Source organism: Eumetopias jubatus, unplaced genomic scaffold (genome assembly GCF_037043125.1).
Source record: "Eumetopias jubatus isolate StellerSeaLion01/CBP00866 unplaced genomic scaffold, mEumJub1_p1.0 scaffold_12, whole genome shotgun sequence".
Lineage (NCBI taxonomy): Eukaryota > Metazoa > Chordata > Mammalia > Carnivora > Otariidae > Eumetopias > Eumetopias jubatus.
This window is the reverse complement of record NW_028274818.1, coordinates 67,878,066-67,901,030: the sequence shown is the minus strand read 5'-3', so window position 1 is coordinate 67,901,030 and position 22,965 is coordinate 67,878,066. Positions and strand designations below refer to the sequence as shown.

At 54.9% G+C, this 22,965-nt stretch overlaps 1 protein-coding gene across 1 annotated transcript in view; it reads left to right on the top strand.

Annotated features, from left to right (window-relative positions):
* The first annotated feature begins 2,048 nt into the window (after positions 1 to 2,048).
* Positions 2,049 to 22,965, top strand: part of CNIH3 (cornichon family AMPA receptor auxiliary protein 3) — a 48,292-nt gene continuing 27,375 nt past the window's right edge. The window contains exons 1-4 of the mRNA XM_088017044.1: positions 2,049 to 2,073; positions 2,332 to 2,474; positions 3,358 to 3,426; positions 6,841 to 6,888. Coding sequence (XP_087873170.1) covers positions 2,049 to 2,073; positions 2,332 to 2,474; positions 3,358 to 3,426; positions 6,841 to 6,888 — 285 coding nt within the window. The remainder of the gene's footprint in view (positions 2,074 to 2,331; positions 2,475 to 3,357; positions 3,427 to 6,840; positions 6,889 to 22,965) is intronic.

Below are 22,965 nucleotides of genomic sequence, written 5' to 3'. Positions count from 1 at the left end.
GATCCTACTTCCTCCCCTCCGTGTGTCTTGGGAGGCAGAGCATCGTAATGCTAACTGCATGGGTTTCAGTGTCAGAGAGCCCTTGGTTTGCATCTCAGGGCCAGAGCAGTGGTCTTGGGCAAGGACTTTAACTACTTTTGGTTTCAGCTTCTCAACCTCTAAGACGAGGACAATAATAGTAGCTACTTCATGGGGTGGCCGAGGATTACACAATCAAAACATGCACTTGAAGCCCAGTGTCCCATGTGGTGAGCATGTAATAAACAAACAAGGTGTCAGGTGAGCAGATGCACGGATTTGTGAGTGCTTCCGGCGGGCGGGGATGCTGAAGCCTCTGTTGTCCTTGTACACAGTGCCAGCACCGGCCCGGGAAAGCACCTGCCAAGTACCTTCTGTTTCACGGAGCTCTGGGACCGAAGTCACACTCAGGGCTCACTCCTTTCTTCACACCTTCCTGCAGGCCAGGCCCTGGCTCTCAGACGCACTCAGCAGCTCTGAATCCCCAGGGTTCCACGCTCTCCGCCTCCCGGCGCTTCACACACCTTCACTCCAGACTCCCTTCCCAGCCCCGCATGGGTCAGGACGGGATGGGACCTGGACAGTCACAGCTGCAGCCCAGAGGCTGACTCCTTTCCTCCTGGGCTTCCCACTCCTGGGGCTTGTATGTGGTGCACCAACATGTGTGGGGTTCTAAAGCCATCCGGGGACTGACTTTCAGTTCCTGGATCAAAATATGGTGCATTGTCTGTATAATTGCATAAATAACAGGCTGAAGGATTACTGATGCCAGCCTCATGGGAGCAAGGAAGGGCGAACCTCGGGCTCTGTCCTGCCTGGGCTCTGCTCGGTTTGCATCTGTGTCAGGGTAAACGTGGATGTGCATATTGAGGACATTATATTCATTAGGATTTGTGGTTGGGAGATAGATCATATCTCAGCTGACTGGACTGATGGACCAAACCAAAGAGGGAGGAATTAAAAGGGATAAAGGTCAGTTCTGGCTCTTAGGCCTTCAAATCCAACAACGTGCACGCAGAACGACGTGGACTGAGTTTAATGAGCACATAAGAAAGATCTGGGGCTTTTAGGCAATGCAAGGTCAGTACGAAGCCAGGGATGTGATGCGGAAACAAAAAAGCTAATGCTATCAGGTTGCATTAACAGAGACATAGGTAACAGAATAGAGGAGGTGATATGTTTACTCTCTGTGCTAAGCTGACCTCATCTTGAATATGGTGTTTACTTTTGACAGTCACATTTTAGTACAGACATTTACAACCCATAACATCAGCCGAGGGCAACCAGGATAAGTGTCCACTTATATAAAGTTTGGAGAGAGTTATCCTGAAGAACAAAGATTTGCTGGGTTCAGGATAGCCGATGATACTTAAGGGGGTTCCTTGTGGAAGAGTGATTTGACCTATCCTATATGCCTCCAAAGCAGTGCTATATAATAGAACTTCCTGTGATGATGGAAATATTTTATGTCTGTGCCATTTAATAGCTACCAGACAGATGTGGTTTTTGAGCAAATAAAATGGGGGAATTGATTTTTTAATTTAACTCATTACAATTAAAATTTAAATGGCTTACTGTGTCTACCTTATTGGATGGTGAAGATTTAGAGGGAAAATAAAAGAGTAGACCAGGGGCTGGCAAATTTTTTCTGTAAAGGGTAAGACAGTAACTATTTTGGGCTTTGCTGGGCATATGACTTCTGTTGTAGCAACTGGGCTCCCCCATTGTAGCGTGAAAGTATACACAGCATAGGAAAGAATGAATGCGTCTGTGTTCTAATAAAACTTTATTTACGGCAACTGAAATTTGAATATAATCTTTACATGTCACAAAATATTCTTCTTTTGATTTTTTTTCCAACGACTTTAAAGGCGTAGAAACCATGCTTAGCTCCTAGGTTGTACAAAAATGGGTGTCAGGCTGGATTTGGCTTTGTAGTTTGCTGACTGGCTTAGGATGTGGGCGGGAGCCTCAGGGAGTCATATGTAAGTTCAAGAACTGGACACAGTATTAATTAGAGGTAGCCGGGCATGGCCTGGGCACCCTCAGTGAAAGGTGAGTTCTTGTCACGCACGGTTCAAGTACAGGCCGGGTAGTTAACTGTCTGGCGAGGGATGAGGCAGAAATGTGTCTACTTAACACAGGTTATACTAGAATTTCCCCCGAATTCTGTAGGAGTTTTGAAATCAGGATGACATGTGACTGCTTTAAAATTATACCTGCTTTGTGCAGGGAAGGAGATTGTTTCCCCCGCTGGGTACTTCGTCTGCGTCCCGTGTTGCTGGGACGGAGACACCTGCGGGTGGCCTCCAGCCTCGTTGCTCCCGTGGTTCTGCCATTCCCGGCCCCTGGAATGTGCCTTCCTGGGGGAGCTGCTTAAGCCCATCTATGTGCAGCCCAGGAGAGATGGCGCTGAGAGCGCCTCGGACCTCCACGCCGGTGCCGTCCGGCGAGCTGTGAGTCTCTGTCCAGAATGAAGTCGAGGACCCATGTCCTGCGGACCGTCTGTGAAGACGGGACCGCTCAGGAGCTGACTGTCCAGCCTGGGGACCGCTGGAGGTCATGTCCTCTCCGTTACCGTTGGCGGTCTCTCGCCTTTCTCCTCTGTCCTGCCTTCTGTCCGTCTCACTTCCGATCAGCATCTCTGCTAAAATAAACACAAATAGAGAATAAATGGCTTCTTCCTACAAGGAGAGAGGTGGAAAGCACTAGCTTGAAGTTGGAATTTCTTGTGCTTTTATCCACACCTCCACTTGCCGCTACTGTAATGGAGTTTTCTCCATGTCTTTGGAAAGCACAGGAAGCCTCTGCAGCTTGACTTGGGGGCTTTCCAACAATTGAGATAAATACCTTTGGCATGCAGCATTGTGCAAATTTGATACACGGATGTTGCAGAACAGTTCCCATTGTAGGAGTGGTGACCACTCTGTCCCGACACATAGCTGTCACTTCTTCCAGTGACTGGAGCAGTTAAGAGCTGGTCTCTTGGCCAGTTTAATGTTTAGGGTACAGTTCTGTTGTCTGTATGCACTAGACTGTGCATTAAGTCTACAGGACTTGCTTGTCTACGCGTGGCAGGCACGTGGCAGGCGCGTGCCCTTCAACAGTATCTTGCCCTTTCCCTACGTGGGGGAGTTTTAAGCGTACACAGAAGACAGAAGAGTTCGATCAGCACCAAGTGTCCATCACCAGCTTTGATGGCAACCACCTCCTGCCCAGTCTTAGATCACTGATAGCTTCTTCCTGCCTCCTGTATTATTTTGAAGCAAATCTACAGGAAGGCGTGGGGCACTGACTCACCTTTGCACTAACATCTCAATTCTGTGCATTCCGTTTCAGATCATTGCCTTCGATGAGTTAAGGACGGATTTTAAGAGCCCCATAGACCAGTGTAACCCTGTTCACGCAGTAAGTAGCGGGTGCAGGCGGGGGCGGGGTGTGTGTGTCAGGGCTGGTTACCGGGGCCTGTGGAGGAGGGATGTTTCGATGGGGGGTGGGTAAAGTGCCTCCACTCCTGGCTCAGGGCCGTCGAGGACCCTTCTCGTTCCTGAGGTCCGCCCAGGTCCCGACGTACCTTGCAAGTCAAATAGGACGATCCCAGTAAGCCAGGTGAGAAAGGTCTGCTGTGCTTTGGTGGACCAGTCTTCAAGGCCTCGTGCTGGCGGTTCTGGTTATTCATCCTCGCATAAGGAGAGAGGCTCCATGTTGGCCAACGTGCTGGCAGGGCACGGGAGCCTCCTTAGTGGCTGTTTGCACTCTGCGCTTGGCCAGGTGTCTCAGAGGGGGACACCAGAGTGGGTGGAGGTACAGAACCCCTGGGCCCGCGTCCACCGCCCAGGGGGACACTCATCTCGAGAGGCTCCATGGGCCTGAGGTCAGCTCGCCTCCCACTGGGGAATCTGATGCGGTCTGGTCCTCGGATCCAGGCTCGGCACGTGCGATCTGACTGTCCCGTCCGGCTGCAGTTCCCTCATGCCTGGGAGTGGGCATGGCAAGCGGCTTGTGCAGGGAGAGGAGGAAGACCCTACTTCTAATGAATGGGGTGGGTGCAGCCCACTTGCCAGGGCCGGGGACCAACCACGCGGGTGGACAGAGCCTTGTCCACACTCATTCGAGACCAGCACTGCTGGGCACACACGGTTCTTTCAGGTGTGTCTCTCAGCCTGCACTCACAGGGTCTGCGTGTGGTTGAAGTTCCTTCCAGGCCCCGGGTTCCAGCGCCAACCCAAGTTTTTGTTTGAATAGCCCTGTGGGTATTTTCAGTTAGAGGTTGTAGACCGGACAGCAGGATTTACTAGTGCAAATCCATCTTAACCCGGAAGGCTTATGGTGTCACTCTAGCAACACGGACAAAGAGGTCTGTTCTCCTTGAAGAAAGATGTACTCCCGGGAGGAGCCAGACCAGGGGACTAGGCTTCAGTGTCCCCTCTGTAAAGCATAGGGCTTTTATTGGAGTCATACGTTTTGGTGCGTTTTTACTGCACACTAGGAACTTTACACGTATAACCCATAGTCCTCACAGCTCTGCCCGAATGGCATCATTTACCGCACATGCAGACTCATACGCAAGGGCCCACAGCCCCTGGAGGTCTGCCTGTCCCCAGAGCCCGTGTTCTTACCACCTAGCCACTCCATGGTGTCTCTTTCAGAGACTGGATTTTCTAATGCCTGATTTTATCATCCCTTTGGCATCAGATTTTTTGGTTCTGTGAAATAGAGCCAAACCCTTTTCAAAGTCAAGGGTGTGAAGCAGAAACTTGTGGCAAGTTGCAAGAGTCCCTAAGATGCACTTGGAAACTTCTTAGGCTTTGTACTTGCATTAAAGTCCATTTTTATTTCCATCTGCTGGCCTCCCCCTACCACCTGTGATAACTTGGTCCCACCAGGCCTGAAGGGTTACCTCCCAGTCTCATTTCTTTCTGGGTGTTTTGTGTTTGGCACCATGTTACACTCCCGGCCCATGGGAGCTCTAGTCCGAGAGGGGGGCCGCTATCCGTCCTCCTAGCTGTGTGGGCTCAAATGAGCTCACTGAAAACACCCAGGCTTTCTTGAATGACCCCGGGTGCACGCTAGTGCGGAAACGTGTCCTCCGCTCCCTTCTGTCCAGCCAGTTCAGCCCAGGCCATCGGTGAAGCTGTGAGACAGCTTCGTGGAGCCACCAAGAGAATATAGGACTGACACACAAGCCGCAGCAGCCTCTGGGCAAGGTCAGCCTGCACACAGTAGGCGCTCAGCTGTTGTTGACGAGAGGGAGAATGCATCTGCTGCAGGGTGAGGTGTAGCGTGGAGGCTGGGTCTCGGCTCTTCACTCCTATCATGAAAGCCACGCTTCTAACTGGGTAATGACTTAATCAAGGAGCCTGGACCCTGTGGGCCAGACAGTCCGTGGACAGACTGAAGCCCCCCTGGGAAATCACTCTTGTCTGAGATTTCTAAAAAAATCCATTAAAACCCTACACGGAAGAATATTAGACATATTTTCTTGGTTCTGACGATTTACTCCCTGGCAGGGAGCTAAGTGCTTTGGATGCCTCATTAACTCACATTCGAGGTCTTTCGGGCTCCGTAGAGCCCCTGAAAATGCATCTCCGCCTCAGCTGGCTTGGAGAAGCTACCGCCCACTGGTGACGCCCGCCCTATGTGGACTTAGCTTACAAACCATAGCTGTATGAGCAGGTGTGAGGCCCACTGGCTCTCTGGACTGAAGATCCCCTAGAGCTCCAAATCTTGCAGGGCCTTCGGGGTGGACCCCCGTCCAGGAGCTGGAAGGGATGAGGAGGGCCCTGCTCTACTCCTAGCTTCTCATTCAGCCTTTCCCCTTCCTTTATCGGCGGGGCCCTTTAGTGTCACCATCAAGGAAGGGGAGCCAGCAGAGGACCGGCTTGTGGGGAAGGAGCTGGTGCGCGCCCCGTGGCAGCCTCTCTGTGCCTGGCATCTCACACCTTTCCTCTTATTAATACTCCACGTAGGCAGCCTCGATGCCCAGCCGTGTGTGGGGTTTGTGTGTGTGCATGCGCGTGTGGACAGACACGGGGTTTGCTGCAGAGGATGTGGTCTGTCTTCCTAGCCACGTGGACACTAATTTGTCCTGATGTGGGGGCTCTTTCTTCTGGGCTTAAAGGATGCACAGGAATCACTGTACGATTCAACTAGGGAAGCTGAAGTGGCCCAGCCACCCCTCTTCCCCAGATCCGCGAGCAAGTTCATTAGCATCACTTCCACGGTCACCAAATTGCCTCGTAACGAAGCATCGGACAGAGGCTGCAGCTGTGCTCAGAGGGGCTTTGGAAAACAAGAAGCCACTGCGGGAAAGGGTGATGTGACCGTCACCCCCCTGCTCGGCTGCGGGTGCCTGTTCTCAGCCCTGAGCCGGGCTCTGGAGATGGACTTCGACGTCTCGAGACGTCTTAGCCTGGGGGTGCTGCTGGTGTCTAATTTAGTGGGATGATTCCTTCCTCTAAATGCACTCACTTTAGAAAAATAAAATCAGCAGGCAGAGAAATTCCCAACCGTAGACTTTAATCAGGGCACATGGGCTCTGGAGCCCCGGGTGGGCAGTCCTTCCGGAGAGGGTGACTTGGCCTCCAGGGCGTCCCGAGGACGTTGGTACCTTTTGACCCCCTCTGGCCAGCTCCCTCTCCTCTACTCCCTGTCTCTGGTAACCGCACGCCTGATCTCCTTCTTTATGAGCCACTGGGTGGGAGCACGCAGGTCTCTGGTGGGTTCTGCCTCCTCTCCTGGGGGCTGAATGTGGGGGCTTCTCACGTTCCTTCAGCAGAGCATCTAACCTCCCCTCTTTTTCTTTCCTGTGCATCCCGATAGAGGGAACGTCTGAGGAACATCGAGCGCATCTGCTTCCTCCTGAGAAAGGTCAGTGCAGGAGCTCCATGCCCGAGGGTGGGCAGTCCCGTGGTTGTGGCTGGTCACGCAGCAGAAGGGTCTGGTGAGGCTCGGTGCCTGCTCCAGTCCTGTCTCCCCGGAAAAGGCAAATGGCAGGGGAGTGGGCGGTGGGAGCAAGTGAGCCTTTCGTTTGCTGGAAGCCTCCAGAGATAAAAGGAGCTCATTAGAAGGGGTGGCCATCAGTCAAAGTGACAGGGCAGCACCAGATATTTGCAGGTGCCCTCTGACTGGACTCAGAGGTTCTTTATCTTCGCGTGATGATGGATGGCGTTTCCAACTCATGTAACCTTACAGCTTTTGTTCATTGCTGGGCTCAGGGAAGTTTTTAACTAGATGCTGGGTTTCCTCTGAGGTTTCAGCCTGCCGCTCAGCTTTGTGGTTTGATGGGCAGCATCACTGGGAGTGTTTTGGGGGCGGGATGGGAAGTGTTATCGAAGGGGGGGCCAAGCATTGGGAGAGTTGTTGTGAACGGATGGGTGGTAGGTCACAGAGGCCTTGGGTGCGTCTGGAAGCACACGTGTGCACACGCACGGTCATGTGTGTGCATGCAGCTCAAGCTTGGTATTTAGCTCACCTCCATGACACAGCTGGGCCACGGGATGGGGAAGCCACCTGTCAACCCAGAGGGAGCTTCTGAGCCGTAGGTGAATTCGAGAGAAACACCTACCCCGCCGACATTGACAGGGAGTAACTGTGCGAGCTTTTGGATTTTTTCCGTATTTCCATAATGATACCTTTCACTGGAGGAGAGAGTCTAATCAAGTAGTTACTTATTTTTCCAGCTACTCACTTGTCCTTTCATGCTTTCCTAGAGCCTTGGTCTGGTAGGGTTCCCCAGCTTGTGGGTCGCAGCAGGGAAGTGCGGTCAGACAGGGAAAATACATATGAAACCAGTGACCCAAAGAGTAAAGGATGATGTAAGAAAACACATGACATTTGGTGTTAAGGGCAACTCAGGAATTTGTCAGTTATTTTCGCCTGTCGTATCTTGGATACCAGTAACCCCTTCGGTGGTCACTTCCCGTCTGACACCTAAGAGTCTGTCACGCTCCCTCCCCCCATCCTGAACATGTCTCCCCGATTCTCACATCCATCCTATGAGTCTGGCTCACCCTTTGGCACTGCTTGGCCACTGACTCTGGCTGGACAGTGGCCGGTGGCCGCGTCTGCCAGGGTCCTGCTTAGAGCCCAAGGTCAGAGCTGAGGCCAGGAGAGAACCCAGGCTGGGCGGGAATTAGCATTACCATTTGTCAATTTATACACAGTTTGCGTAAGTTTCTAGAAACGGCAGGCATTTTGCTTCAGGAAATCTATGACAAGTACCTTTCTTTGTTTCTCGTCCTTTTCATGTGGTCCCTCCCCCCATGCAGCGGCCTCTGCGGCCCTTGGGAACGCAGGCGCTGTTCATCGTTAGCGGGAAACCCCGGGGAGGCTGGTCCAGGGTAGACACCTCGGACAGGCAACACTGACTTCAAGTTCTTAGGTGTTAGAGCTGTGCCCGATCACGCGTCCTGCGACCCAGCGGTCTTCGGCCCCACGACCAGCGGCACGGGGACCTAGCCCGAAACACGTGCATCTACTATATTTACTACACTTACTACTTTCATCAGATTTGTATTTTAAAGTCACACGTAGCTCTCTCTTGTGTCGGCCTTCGACGGGGCAGTCCCTAACTGACAACTTCTCCTGCCCTGTCTGTGCCCACCGCCCTCCTTGGGGTCTGTGTGGTCACCTGACCCCTGTCTGCTGCCCACCAGCTCTGGTCCCTTCCACGGGAGAGGCGGTGGGGGACTCAGGCTTCTGCTGCGCCCGGATGCCGCCCTGCCCTGATGATCCGTCCAGCCTCTGGCGAGACTCTAACCCCGGGGGTGGCGAGAACAGCGCCTCCCGGTGCCGCTGCCTTGAGAGGCTACAGTTGTGTGCAGCTCAGAGCTGCTCAGCGCCGGGCGCATTCCCGCAGGCGTCCTGACCCCCGGCAGCTGCCTGGAGCGCCGTGTGACGCCCCCAGGGCTCACGCACACCCCGGAGGCAGGTGAGGTGGCCCGTGGCCTCCCTGGCCTGAGCCCGTGCCGGGGACGTGAGGAGTGTTAGTGGGTCTGGTTAGCGCCACCACCTTCTGGGAACTGTACCTTCCAAGAAATTTCTTGGAACTTGTCCCCCAAACACCCAGAATGTGATGTATCTCCACAGCTGATTGTTGCTAAACCACCTCCTCAGCTTTCTCGGGAGGAAGGAAGGGATTTTCAAAGGGGATCCATTTTTAGCTCTCTAATTATCAGAAAATGTGTTCTTTGGGTAATTGTCTGAACTGCAGGATTCTCGTGTCGATGTGCGTGTGTGATTCATTTTCCGTGGCAAGAGCCACTTCACATGCTGCTCTCCCGCTGGAGCGGGACATGGGCTCCATGGGTCGCTGCGGAGGTCAGCTTGGGAGCGGGAAGCATCATGGGCCCCGTGCGGAGGAGGCTGAGCTGCCCAGGGGCCCCGGATGCGTCTGCAACTTCAGGAAACAGTTGGAGGAAAGGAGCTGACGGGCGAGCCCAAGGTTGGCATGAGTGTAAGGAGAAGCGTGCCTTGTGAGCAGGGCTCCTCAGACCCTGGACTCGGTTGTCCCCGGGGGCCCATGAAATGTCACCTCCCTTAGGCCAAGTCAGACAACAGAGTCTGTGACGGTTTCCTGTTGGCTGAGCCTGCCGGGGGGGCGGGGAGGGAGACTCAGGTGCAGAGTTCAGGATGTCCCTTCTGGCTTTGATGCATCTGAGCATCTCCGTCTTGCTCCCTGAACTCCACAAGCGTGTCTACTGCAGGTTTCTGACGTTTGTGGCTCTAAACGGTGGATGGATAATTCTCCCCCCTCCATTGAGCAGTCGCCCCGGGACGTGGAGGAGGAGTGGGTGGGGTCGGGGTGCTGGGGTGTTGAGGTCTTTGGTGGGAGGGGGCAGGTGCGCCAGGCTGTCCTCTGGAAGAGCGCGGTAGTGATAAGACCACAGGTGTTACCACTAATGACCACCTGTGCCCCTCCCCCTTCCTGCTTATCTGAACCACACCTGCGGGGGGCGCGGGGGAAGGCATCACGGGGTCAGGTGCAGCTGAATGCTGTGAAGCCGGGTCCCCTGCAGAAGTTTCACGACGGGGTCCCACCAGTGGGTTTGGAGGAGGTGGGGAGCGGTTAGGACCCTTTCCGAGCGCAGAGCCTGTTTGTTGAGTAGGAAGATCATACTGTCGTTCTGGATCCTTCTCCATCCCCCGTGTCCGTGGGGTCATGTGCAGCTGCTTGGGTCATGTCCCTGAAGCCAGCCCTGCCTGGACCTATGACCTTGCCACGTGACTGCACAGGTCCCCTCCCCCGCACTCATGTCGGGCTCGGCCACGTGAATGTGGGCAGGTATGCGGGTGTGCTGAGTCTCCAGAGTCCTGGGTGTCCCTGACATCAGCAAGGCCAACCCACTGGTGCAAGGAGCATGGGATGCAGACCTCAGCCCACCTGGAGCTCAGAGTCAAGCCCCCTGGATCCGGTGACCCCCAGTCAGCCTTTAGATGCGTGAGCAGGTGTAAATGATTATCACTGAAATTTGGAATGACTTGTTATGCAGCGTTAGTAAGGCAATGGCTCACTGATGCTGTAAGCATGTGCTACTTACATAAGGGGGAGAATCTTTTCTAAAAACGTGGTTGTGTCCTGTGCCTATACACATCAGTTGTTTGCTGACTCTACAAATTTATAAATAGACGGTTTCAAACTCTGCCCCAATTTCTTTGACCTCAGAGAAGGCTACTAAATGCATTAGTGTACCAGAACCGAGAGAAAGACCCACGTCGCTTTGGATCACAATGTTTGTCATGCATTAGCTACTCGGAAGAAGAGCGAAGACAGTCCTTTTCTCTAATCCCTGCCACAAGGGATTGACTTGATTTCCAGTCTCTTTGGCTGCTGGTGCGGTTCTTCCTGCAGGGCTCTGGAGGGAGTGGTGCATTTTATCTGAGAGACGTAAGGCAGTGAAAAGGGACGCACAAACTCGGCGGCCAGAGAGAGGCCATCCTTGACTCAGAAATCTTCCAGATCAGAATTCTGTCTTGGCTGGTGGATTTCTAAAGCATGCTGGGGCCAAGAGCTGCTTACATTTCCTGAGTGACCACTGTCCGCCTTTACAAGAATGAACTGTAATCCTCCTGACAACCCTATGAAGTAGGTCACGCCCTACGAGAAGTCAGGGCGTGGAGAGGTTTACCTTCGGAGTCTCATGCTTCCCAAGCTGGTGGAGCTGGGATCTGAAAACAAGTCTGACCAGAGTCCACATTTTTAATCACAAAATCGGGGAAACTGTTGGTTCTCTGAAACATGCTCCTTGTGGACCTGAGCTCCGGTAACATTGCCCGCTCTTTAAAGAGAAGATACGAGTCCCCAAAGCCACAGAGGGCTGCAGGGACCCTGTTCTGGGCTGGCTCGCCAGGCTGGGGCCCAGTGGATTCCTTCAAGGCTCTTTTCTATTTCTGTTTAACTTCTTGGTGGGCCAGTTCACCCCCAGAGGGAATGTTTGAAAAGAAGTAAAAATATCCTAGAACAACACTTGCAACTAGTTCAGAAACTGTGTCTCATGTATAATGCATTTTCAGTCGCTTTCTGTGGCGAAGTCCTTGTTAGTCAGAGGGAAAGACGGAACGTTTTACTCGCTGTGTGAACAGAGGTGCTGTCACGGGGTTGCTGAGCCAGAAGCCAGGCGGCGGGGAGAGCAGGAGCCCTGTCCTCGCTTCCCTCTGCCCCCCAGGCCACGGCAGGCCCTGCAGAGGACCCCCCCCCCCAAGCTGCTCTGGCTCCTCAGGCCCATGGCTGGTTGGCCCCGTCCTTCCCGGTTCTTCATTGTGATGATTATAGAGGATCAAGCCTGTTTACCACAAGCAGGTGCGGTTTCTATTTCCGGTGGGTCCACGGGTCCCCTGGTTGGCTCCCCCCGTGTTGGCTGGGCTGATGGGGAGAAGGGGGTGTTGTGCTCCCTGCTGGTCCTCCAGCAACATGCCCAGGCTCTTCTCATGATGTCACAGGGAGGCCAGGGGAGAAGCGGGAACACTTCAAGCTTTGGTTTGCGTCCGATCTACTAGTGTCCTGTTGGCCGAAGCGAGTCACACGGCCAAGCCCAGCGTGTTGGTTCAGAAGCGCCTCGGCGGCGTCCCAGGTGTGAGCAGAGCGCGGCGAGGGCCTGAGGAGGGAGGCAGGCCGCTCCGGGTTGGCAGGTGGCCGGTTTCGCAAGCGAGGGAACGGACATATGGGGCTTGTCTTGGGCAGCCACAAGAGGGGTAGATCTCTGCATCCACCCACCGAGTTTTAGCAGTTTGTAAAGAGCCTTAATGGGGTTCGGTCACATGGACTGCTCACGTGGTCCCAGCACCACATCACTGTCTGAAGGCCAACCTGGGGACAGCTTCTGGGAGCAGGGAAGGCAAGCGGGACCCACGTTCCAAGGACAGGGGAGGGGGTGACGAGCCCTGATCAGCAGGGTCCACCTCACAGGTCACCCGTCGATCACGTCTTCTCAGTGAGCTCCCCCAACACAGGGCAGGGGTTACAGGCAAAGATGTGGACATAGAGAGGCTGTTTGTGGTGCCGTAATTACTGTCGTTCTACCACTTATCTGTACGAAGGAGATTGAGATTTGGGGGTTTGGACAACGAGACACCACCTGCCTCCTGTTAGATACAGGATAACACGTGTTGGTGAGGACATACAGAAGAGGGAAACCCCGTGCCCATTGGTGGCAATGCGAACTGGTGCAGCCACTCTGGAAAACACTATGGCGGAGCCTCAGAAGGTAAAAATAGAGCTCCCCTGGAACCCAGCAATTCCGCGTCGGGTTCTATATCCAAAGGAAGTGAAAGCACACAGTCGGAGAGACATCTGCGCCTTATTCACAACAGACAAGACACGGACACAACCCAAGTGTCCGTCAATGGATGGATGGACAAAGAAGATGTGTGTGGACACTAATGTCTTGTTCATCCTCAGGACGCCAGAGTTTAGCACAATGTGGGACCTGAGGCTGGTGCTCAGTATGTGACCAGGAGATGAAATGCTAAGACCGGAGTGGACCTTAGAGGTCATCTGGCCGGACCCCTCATTTTCAGATGGGGAAACTGAGACCTGAGGGCTTAGTGGTGAGGTGACATCAGTGCCATGTGTCTGGGCCACTAGGCTGGTGTGGCCACGGCCCCTCTCTGGGAGCCCAGCAGAAGGTCACTGAGGCGGAAGGGGACCCAGCTGTGGGCTCTCTGGGGCAGGGACCACACCTCGTTTGCTCACAAGTGCCTCTGCGGGGCCGAGCTCAGGATACTGGCATGGGGAAATCCCTACCCCATACCGGTGGTCCTTTCATCCCGAGTAGCACTGACTTTGCGTGAGTTCTGTCTTTCCTGCCAGACTACAACCCCTCACGCACTTGGCATCTGATAGGCCTGGGAATGAGGCTGCCACCTTTATAGTCTGCAATTCCTGGTGAAAGTTGTGGAAAAGATCGTTGGTCATTTCAAAATCAGTCCTTCTCTGGTGAAAAGTGGTCTTTCCATGTAGATGTGGGGGAGGCGGGCAGTCTGACCATCTGCAGTGGACTCGCGAGTGTGAGGAGAGTTCCACACCATCCCTCCAGCCTCCACTTGTTCTTCTCATCATGACAACTGTATAGAGGTCTTAGCTCGCTTCCACCAAAGGGGTGGCCTCATTCGTGCCGTGGGTCTTCAAGGACTCCTCCTTTGTGGTTCTGTTTGTGAGCAGCTCTGGTCAGCCACGTGCAGAAATTGGCAATAGATCTGGATCCTGCATGTTTCTAGGCCAGGGGTATGAACATGTTCCTGAGCTAGTGAGTGAGCCTAACCAGCCGCCCAGCACCCTCCCAACACGGCAGCACGGCCTTGCTGTTCTCCACCCTGCATTCTACACCCAGGACTTCCACTAATTGCCCACGGAGGGCACGTATCACTGACAGGAAAGCTTTGCTGTTTGTCCTGCGCAAAATCACGTGTGAGCATCGTGTCAGGAAGTGGTAAACGGTAGAGTGCACTACTTTGTTGTGTTTGTCATTAGTGGAACTAGTGGTTCCTAACCACTTTGCGTATCGAAATCCCCCCCATGAAGATCTTCTTTTTCTTAAGATTTTATTTATTTATTTGACAGAGAGAGAGAGAGGGAACACAAGCCGGGGGAGCAGCAGGCAGAAGGAGAGGGAGAGGCAGACTCCCTGCTGAGCAGGGAGCCCAATGCAGGGGCTCGATCCCAGGACCCCGAGATCATGGCCTGAGCTGAAGGCAGACGCTTACCGACTGAGCCACCCAGCCCCCCCCCTTACCCCCTGTGGAGAACGTCTAAGGTATATCTGCTTAGGAACCACTTCCAGAAGTTCTGCCATAGGAGGTCTTGGGAGGGTCCAGTTTTTTTCCCCTTTATCTGCTGCAGAAAGCTTTATTGTTTCCATGTGGTCCAGGGCTTGGGCGAGGGCTCCAGGGGGGTTAAAAAGCTGCCTCATGGCTGCAGGGAGAGGCTCAGGCACATGCCCCCGCACGGGGGGGGGGTGCCAGGGGCCCCCCAAAGGCTGCGGGGCTCCAGGGGCTCCTGGTCGTGCAGCCCAGGGGCGGGCCGGCCTGCGGAGGTGAGTCAGGGGGTTGCCTGGCTTCTTGATGAGTTCACCTCCTCACCTGGGAAGTCACAGAGATGCGGGTCCGTGTGGGCAGAACCCAGGCACGTGGATCCACAAGGGCCCGGCTCACATTCCTTTCCAGAACCCGGGCTGCTTCCATGGCATCCAGGGTTTGACCCCACTCATCTTGGGTTTGACCCACTGCTGCACTGGTCCCCCTTCCGGGGACGCTCGGTGTGCATTTTTCCTCACACTTCTCCTCAGCCAGCTCACGGGAGAAGTGGCCCCTGCCCTCCAGAGCCACATCCTCCCAGTGGAAACACAAGCCCAGACAGAGGTGGGTGTGGGAGGCCCGTGGGTGGACCAGGTGGTTGACAGCGGCCTCCACGTCCGTGGAATGACTGACGCATCTGGGAGCTTCTGACTGATTGGTAATAAGGACCCAAGCTCAAAATAGGGTGTTGGCTGGTCACAGAGGCACAGGGTTGCTGGGGAGATGCTCTGAAGGTTGCAGCTGGAGAAACAGTCTGGAGGGTGGTTGGAGGCTGGTGTCCCTGGGTCTGTTCCGTCCAAACACTGTTGAAGCAAGAGACAGCTCTGCAGGACCGCCGGGTGTGCTGCTTGGGAGGGTCTGGCTCTGTTACTGGAAAATGCCCCATAGGGGCGTCTCATGGGCAACCACGCCAGAGGGACTCTGTGAGACGTAGCTGGTGATTTGAGTGGTTGGCAGGGGTCCTGGTGACTCACAAGCAGCTCCCAGGGTCTGGAGAACAGTGTCTGCTGTGGGAGAGGGGAAGAGAGAAGTGCTTGGGGCCGGAGAGGTCGGCAGTCGGCAGGCAGCCCTGGGCTGGAGGAGCAACCCTGCCCGCTCTGTCCTGGCCGTGCGCAGAGGGAACATCCTCGCGGCCCCATCATGGCCCTATGTGAGGAAGACTGGTTCCGCTCCACAGAGGAAATCCAGCGACCCTCGTGGATGGGGAGGGAGAGACCATCAGTGACCTCGGGGTGCGTCACTGAGAGTGGTCCCCAAACTTGGCTGGGCCTTGTGTCACATTTGGGGAGGTTATTGAAAATATGGATTCCTGGATGCCCACCCCCTGTGATGGTTAATTCTAGGTGTCAGCTTGGCTGGGCCAAAGAGCTCAGACACGTGGTCAGACATTATTCTAGATGTTTCTGCAAGGGCATTTGTGGATGAGATTAATATTTAGATTGGTGGACTTTGAATAAAACAGATTGCTCTCCATAATGAGGGTGGGCCTTGTGCAATCAGCTGAAGGCCTCAATAGAAAAGAAACTGACCTCCCCAAGCAAGAGGGAATTCTGTAGCTGAATCAGACTTCAGCTGCAACACGGGGCCTCCCTGGATCTCTGGCCTGTTGGCCCACCCTGCAGAATGGGGCTTCCCACACGTACACATACATTATAGGAACCAGTCCCTGAAAATCTATTTATGTACGTGTAGATGCGCACATCCAACGAAGCCATATTGTGATGAGGGTGTGGGCAGCTGACTAGGCTCATACACATGCGCACTCCATGCACACACACATGCACACAGCATGCACACTCACACACAGTCACACACACCCATGTACACTCATACGCACCACACATGCACACACAGACACATGCACACACATGTGCTCACACACACACATGCACACTCACACTCACGTGCACCCTGTCAGCTCTGATTCTCTGGAGGACCCTGACTAACATACCCCCTATCCTGGGAAGTTCAGGCTCAGCGGGTTTGTGCAGGGACCCTGGGACTGCTGTGAATGGAATCTTCTGTGATGTGGGTAACGTGACGGCCTCCGGCAGATGGTAAATTCCTTGCTCAAGGTCACCCAGCTCCTGGGTCTGGCTCCAGAGCCCACGCTCACTCCCTTTCTCTCTTGCTGTTTCCGTCTGTGGGAGCCGGTAACTTTCCATGCCTTCCGTAGCTTCTTGCTGTACACCAGGGGCCCGTCTCTGCAGGCCGCTGACCAAGAGTGATGAGCACCTGGTTTCCCTTGTGGTCTCCACAGTCGTGTGGACCAGAAAAGGAGGCCGGTTCACTCCCTGCGTCCATTGGCAAAGCCTGTCTCACAGCCTGAGCTTCTAGGCAGATTTATGGACTCGGTAGTTCAGCTCTGAGAAGTCGCCCAATCACTGGCTGCTTCCCTGTAGCCCCTTTCTCCTCTCCTGTGTGGGATCCACTGCCAGTGAAGGACACAGGGAGCTCGCTCTGTTGGGGAGCCCGTGCAGAACAGGGTGCGGTGGGAGGAGACTCTGCCCCAGGCCTCATCTGGGGACCCACGCTCCTCCTGCCCGTCCACGAGGTCTGCAGGGGTGTCACACCATAGTGTCCCTTCAAGCCCTGGGGGGCGGGGGGAAGGGCCAGAAGGTGCACACACCTCTTCCACTTAACTCATTGGCCAGATCTTAGGCAAGCGGACACAGCTGGTCTTACTTTGGGGGGGCTGTGTACTCAGTCAAGGATCAGGGGCTTTATTCCAGAGAAAAGGGGCTGATCTCGGCCTCAGGGAGGAGTCAGTCTGCAGAGCCGCCAGCGCAAGGCACATGGCCAAGGCTGTGCGCCGTGTGGGGTGGGGGCGGGGGGAGAGCCCAGGCCCAGAGGTTGGGGCGGTGGTGGTAACCCGGAGAAGCCTGTGCGTCGTGGGGCTGGACAGGGGAGCCAGGGCATCCTGGACGTTGGCTTGGTGGGTTCCAGTGGGCACTGATCTGACTTGATTCATTTGGTTGGAATTCGTTCAGCGTCTGCTGTGTCCGTGGCCCTGTGGCCTGTGCTGAGGGGGATGGGGGTGTGTGTGTGCGTGTGTGAGAGTGAGGGAGTGAGCTGTGGAGACATGCTCCATCCAGCTAAAAGGGATCTTGTTTTGTTTTTTCTGAATTCCTGCCCCTCAAAGAGTCTCTCAAAGCCCCAGCCACACGATACCTTATATGATAGTCACTTGCACACATCTTACACATTTGTATTTTTGAAGGAAGGGATCATGCCCCCCTAATTTGTGTCCCCACCACATTGCCAAGCCTATTGTTGCTTTATGTTAATTAGCTACATGGATTAGGGACCAGGAGTCTGGCGGCCACATACCGGCTATGGCAGAATTCTCTCTGCTGAGCATGGGATTAAGGCAGGTGATGGGACTGGAGGGGCCAGTGACAGGCGTGAGGTGCTTTGTCTCGCGGAGCGACCCTCGCTGCCCGGCGGGTGAGCGCTGGTTCTCAACCTGGCTGCACATCGGCATCACCTGGGAACTTACAGAATGCTGCTCCTGGATGCGGCCTGGGCATCGGGATTGGGGAGCCCCTGGGGCGAGGCTGCAGATCGCCGAGTTGGAGGATAAGCCAGGCTCTGGCAAAGCAGGTGGGTGGGTTTCCGCTTGCCCAGCCCCCAGGGTGTGATTGAGAGAGCCGCAGTTCCCTAAATGGTGCCAGAGTAAAAGCAGTAATTTGCCGGCGGGTGCTGGACCTGCGGAGTGAGTGCCTGCTGCCTGCTTCCAAGGAGAGGGAGGGCCACCCCCAGGGAGGACTCCGCACGGAATCTGCAGACAGCCTGTTTTTCTTGCTGCAGCTTTGCTTCCAGAAGCCCCCTTTCCCACAGTGTGATGAGGAGTAAAACCTTCTGTTTTCACCCCCCACCCCGCAACACACAGATGCTCACCCCCCCAGATATCCATTCTTGCCCTTTGCCCAATTACTGAAAAAGCAAGAGACATTTCTGGGTCATGTTTCTAGGCCATAGAATGTGCCAGTATCCCCCAGGTCTCATGGTCTCTTGCTCCCTTAGCACTCCCTAATCTCTGCCTCTCTCTATAGTTAAATCCTGGCACCTGCCCGCATCAAGAGGGAGACCCCCGGGACTCAGACGAGCCTCGCAGGGAGCTCCCGGCTGGAGCTGCATCGATTCCCATGCTCCAGATGTGTCTGCCCCCGCGGGTTAGCCGCACTGCCGTACACTATCATGCTGTCTCCATTCGCCATTTATGTGGGATTTGTGATTCTTTAAGCAATTTGGGACATTGGTCCTCCTCCAGCACAGAGTTTCACTGGCTCTGATCCCTAACCGTCTCTATGGCACAATCACAAAACACATGGAGTTTTGTTTCATTCGGATAAGACTCGGCAGTAGACGGGGAAATGCGCTGAATGCATGCGATGTGCTTTACAAATGCAAAGTGCCATTATTATGAGGGGACAGAAGAACCATCCCGTTCCCTTTCTGTGTCTGCCAAATGGGCCAAGCGATGATGAAATCGTGGAGGACAATGGTCACTGATTATAGCACAGGGAGGTGGGCACGGAGCCCACAGCCAGAACAGCTCTGCTCTTGTGGCCTTTCCGCGGTGACCTCACCACGGCTAGCGCGCTCAAGGCATCCGCATCGGGCGGTGTCAGTACCACCGGTGTCCTGGTGGGAAGCAAATAAAGGAGCCACTTAGCCAGGCTCCTGCCCTCGGGGTACGTGTTCAGATTACGTCAGTGGGACGGACCGCTGACAGTTCGAGGAGCCGTGTCTCCCTCCCTGGGGGAGTTGGACATTCACATCCGCCATCGCGCTATCAGATGCTTTTTTGATGTTGGGGACACCAACTGCTATGCAGACGGTGGGTTGTTTCGTGTTAATTGATAAAGTATCTTGGGGGTCGATGGTCAGGACTTGAGGAGGAGGGCAGTGGGGGCGGGAAGGGGGAAGTCAGGCACCTGCTGATTTTCCCCAGTAGACGGTGCGGTGGGCGTGGGCAGGTCTGGGCGCCTGGCTCCCGGCTCGGCACTCTCCCGCGAGCAGCGCGGAACCAGGAGCGCTTGGCTGGCGGCCTCGGGGTTCCTCCGTGGCCCCTGCCCCGTGGGTGGTGGGTGTGGGGTCACCCTGCTCTGACTCCCAGGCTCCTGTCCTTCCGGAAGTCCTCATGTTTCCATGTCCACATTTCGCGGGACAGTCCCACGCCGTTGTGGTTCTCAGAGGTGCCCGGATGCCACCCTGGGCATCCGGCATTTACCCCTGTGCCCGCGGCCCTGCGTGCCTCTGGTTTGACGGCCGCCCCTCTCAGCGGCTCCTCGGCCTCCAAGTCCAGCGCAGGCTAAGAGCTTAGGACCAAAGCATCTTCTCAATTTCGAGACTGTGGGGGGCAGTTTGGCCTGGACGAGAGCCGTCGGAAGCTGTGGCACCCTCTGCCTGTGTTAGTTGGTGGGGCCTGGGATATCTAGGTGGCTGAGACACCAGAAATTCATTTCCTTATGGTTGTGGAAGGCTGGGAGTCCAAGATCAAGCGCAGGCGGGTCGGTTCCTTCGGAGGCTGTCCCTCGCCTTGCCGACGCCGCCTTCCCGTGTCCTCGCATGGTCGTCCCTCTGTGCGTCTGTGTGTCCTCATGCGTCCTCTTACAAAGACACAGGCCATATTGGATCAGAACCCAGCAATGACCTCATTTACCTTAATGACCACCTTAAATACCCTCTCTCCAAATGCAGTCATGTTCTGAGGTACCGGGGCCGAGGACTTCAACATACAGATTTTGGGGGGACAGGAGCCATGCACCAGAGAAGGGTTTTTATGAAAATGACATCCCCGTGGTGAGGAGAAAGGGTTGGCCTTCCCTTGACTCGCTCCTTGGTGAGTAACAGAGGGAGTAGTGAGCCCCTGGGTTCAGATTCTACCAGCGGTATCTCGTCATCCACAGGTGTAATCCAGTGAATGTGAGGACAAGACGTTGCTCCTTTCCGTAGGATTTATTGTGCGTTTATCAGAATGAAAAGCAAAATTACTCTGAGCAAAACCTGTGAACACTGCCCCGTTGCTCTCAAGGGGAGAAAGGCCAAGCAAAAGGGACGGGGAGCTCCCTGGCTGCGAGCAGCGTGTGGAGCCAGCCCCCCGAGTCCAGTGAGTCAGGTGCCCGCGGGACGAGTCCCAGCTCACCTGTCATTCTCATCAGCCCAGTTCCTGCCTCCCCAGCAGGCCCGGGTCAGCGCCAGGTTCGGGATGTGCACTCTCAGAGGAGAGCTGCTGGCTGAAGTTAGGGAATTATAACTGTTTCTGTTTATAGGACATGCTTTCCCACGGAATCGCGGGCCCTTCCCTGTCTAGAAGTTGTCACTTGGTTGCAGGACAGCGCGACCCATCCTGGGGCTGGCGGAATCATATGGAGCATGGCAACCGCACGCGGAAGTCGTGACATGCAGCGCGGGGTGAGGACAGGGACCTGGGTCCTTTCTCCATGCGGAGGGGCTGCGCCCCCCTGGACATGGAAGGCTGGTCCCTGGAGGCGGAGGGAACGTTTTCTCCATGATGACCGTGTGTACTACGTTACTGTGCATGGCAGAGAATATGCCGGCTGTGGCAGGCATTGCTCGATGCGGTGTCCCCGGGTTCCCCCTCACCACGGGGTCATGAGGGCAGACGGCCGGTGACCCAAGCCCGGACTCCAGTCTGGCCAGTCTCACCCGGAGCTCGCTCTTCGGTTTTCCCTTGTTCGTTTTAGTTGTGAAAGTACTCTGTCCTCATTCTGGCCAGAAATGATGCTGATGCTAAGTTAATATGAAGGAGCTATTAACGAGCTCCCAGCCCTTCTCCGTCCCTAAGCCTCTAACCTAACTAACGGCACCAGCTTGGGCCTGCATCCCTGTGCTCACGTTTCCACACGCTTCCAGACACGACAGGTGTGTGCACACACACTCACTCACACTCACATTCTGAGCTGACTTGTTTCTTCTTCCCAATAATGGAAGAAAAATTGGTCTTTTGCAACTGGTTCCTTCCCCACATGCTGTACAGTATGGACCCTCCTCTAGGTCACTACTATAGATCTCTCTTCAAAATCAAAATGAATTTGCACAGGAAACCGTCCTAATATGCCATCCTATGCACAATCTATCCAGTGCACGGATTCATGGACGTTCTGTCTGTTTTCAGTGTTGTTTGGCCCCTACCAGTAACCCCGCAGGGAGCACCTTCGTGACTTTATATCCCAGGAGTAAAATCGTCAGGTTGAAGAGTATATGAATTTGTACTTGAAAAAATTGCCAGATTATTTTCCCAAAAGGTAGAAGCCGTGTGTCCGGCCCCCAGCGGTGTGGGGGGTGCCTGTTTCCCCACGTCGTGGTCGCCACGGCCAGATGCTCCCGGGGAGCCCACAGGCTGCCCTGCTGTCTGCAGTCATTCTCACCGATCAGAGCTTCCCAGTCCTGGCAGCACATTTGAATCTCCCGGGGAGCTTTTAAAATCTGGGTCCGGGGGCCCCACCCACACAAAGTCTTACTTAATTGGTCCACGGGGCACGGGCAGTGGTGTTTTCAAAAGTCCCCTAGTGGTGCTGATGGGTGCTGAGGTGGAGAGCTTCTGGGAGACCCTGCAGACACTAGGATCCTCCTTCCTTCCCCGTCCTCGGGTTCTCTTGTGCACGGGCCGTGGGGACCCTGCTGGAAGCTGCAGGTGGTTTCCTTCCGCCCACCACCTCTTGCTCCCCATCCCTGTCCTGCAGAAGCACATTGCTGGTCAGAGCTGCCTTTAGCCTTTGCACAGAGTCCTCTGCTAGCTCTCAGGGGACTTGAGCCTTGAGGACCCTGCGGGACCCGCACTGCCCTTGAGGAGAACCTTCTCTCCCAGGCCAGTTTGCAGCACTCTTTCCGGGAGAGAAGACGGTGTGCATGCACCCCTATTGCATGACCAGAAACATGGGGCATTTCCAGTGGTGTCCTCCTTCTGCATAGGGGTGTCGCTTATGTCCTGCAGCATACAGACCTTCCCTTCTTCTGCCCGGTGTCCATCCCGCGTCCCTGCAGCGTGCGCTAGTGTGATGCACGCAGCTGCCGTGGGAGGCACAGCCCCGCGCTCGATGGAAGGCGCACCCCCGGCGGGGGTATCAGCCACATGCGAGAGCTCTGGTCTCTTCCACGGCACGATGGGTACCCTGCTGCTCACGGCCGTCCAGCGCGCACCCCGAGTTGGAACAGTTAGAACACATCAGGGGCTGATGTAGGAAGCCTGAAGACCAGCAGGGAGGTGTGTGCATGCTCACGTGTGTTGGGGTGCAGGAGGTGTGCAGGCACTTGCCTCATTCTGCCTCAACACTGCTGTGCTCTCTGTGCGTGGACCCAGCCCATGGCTGGCGGGAGAGCTGGAGGTCCTGCAGAACCACGGGGTGGTTCATGTGCATAAAAATACTAGGAATGTTTAGGCTTCATGAAAAAAAGATGAGCTTCTGTCTTTCAAGAAACAAATTGCGTCAGAAACTCTATTCTTAGCTCAAGAACTGGTTTAGGGATCCTTGGAAGAGGCAGCCTGCCCGCTGAAGACCCCCGAGGACAGCAGGAAATCAGGAGCTGATGGTGGTCCTTGCCTGGCCCACATAATTATTAACCGTGGTACCTCATACTTGCAAAGTGCTCTTGAGGACACTGGTTTTCAAACTGGGCTGCACGTTG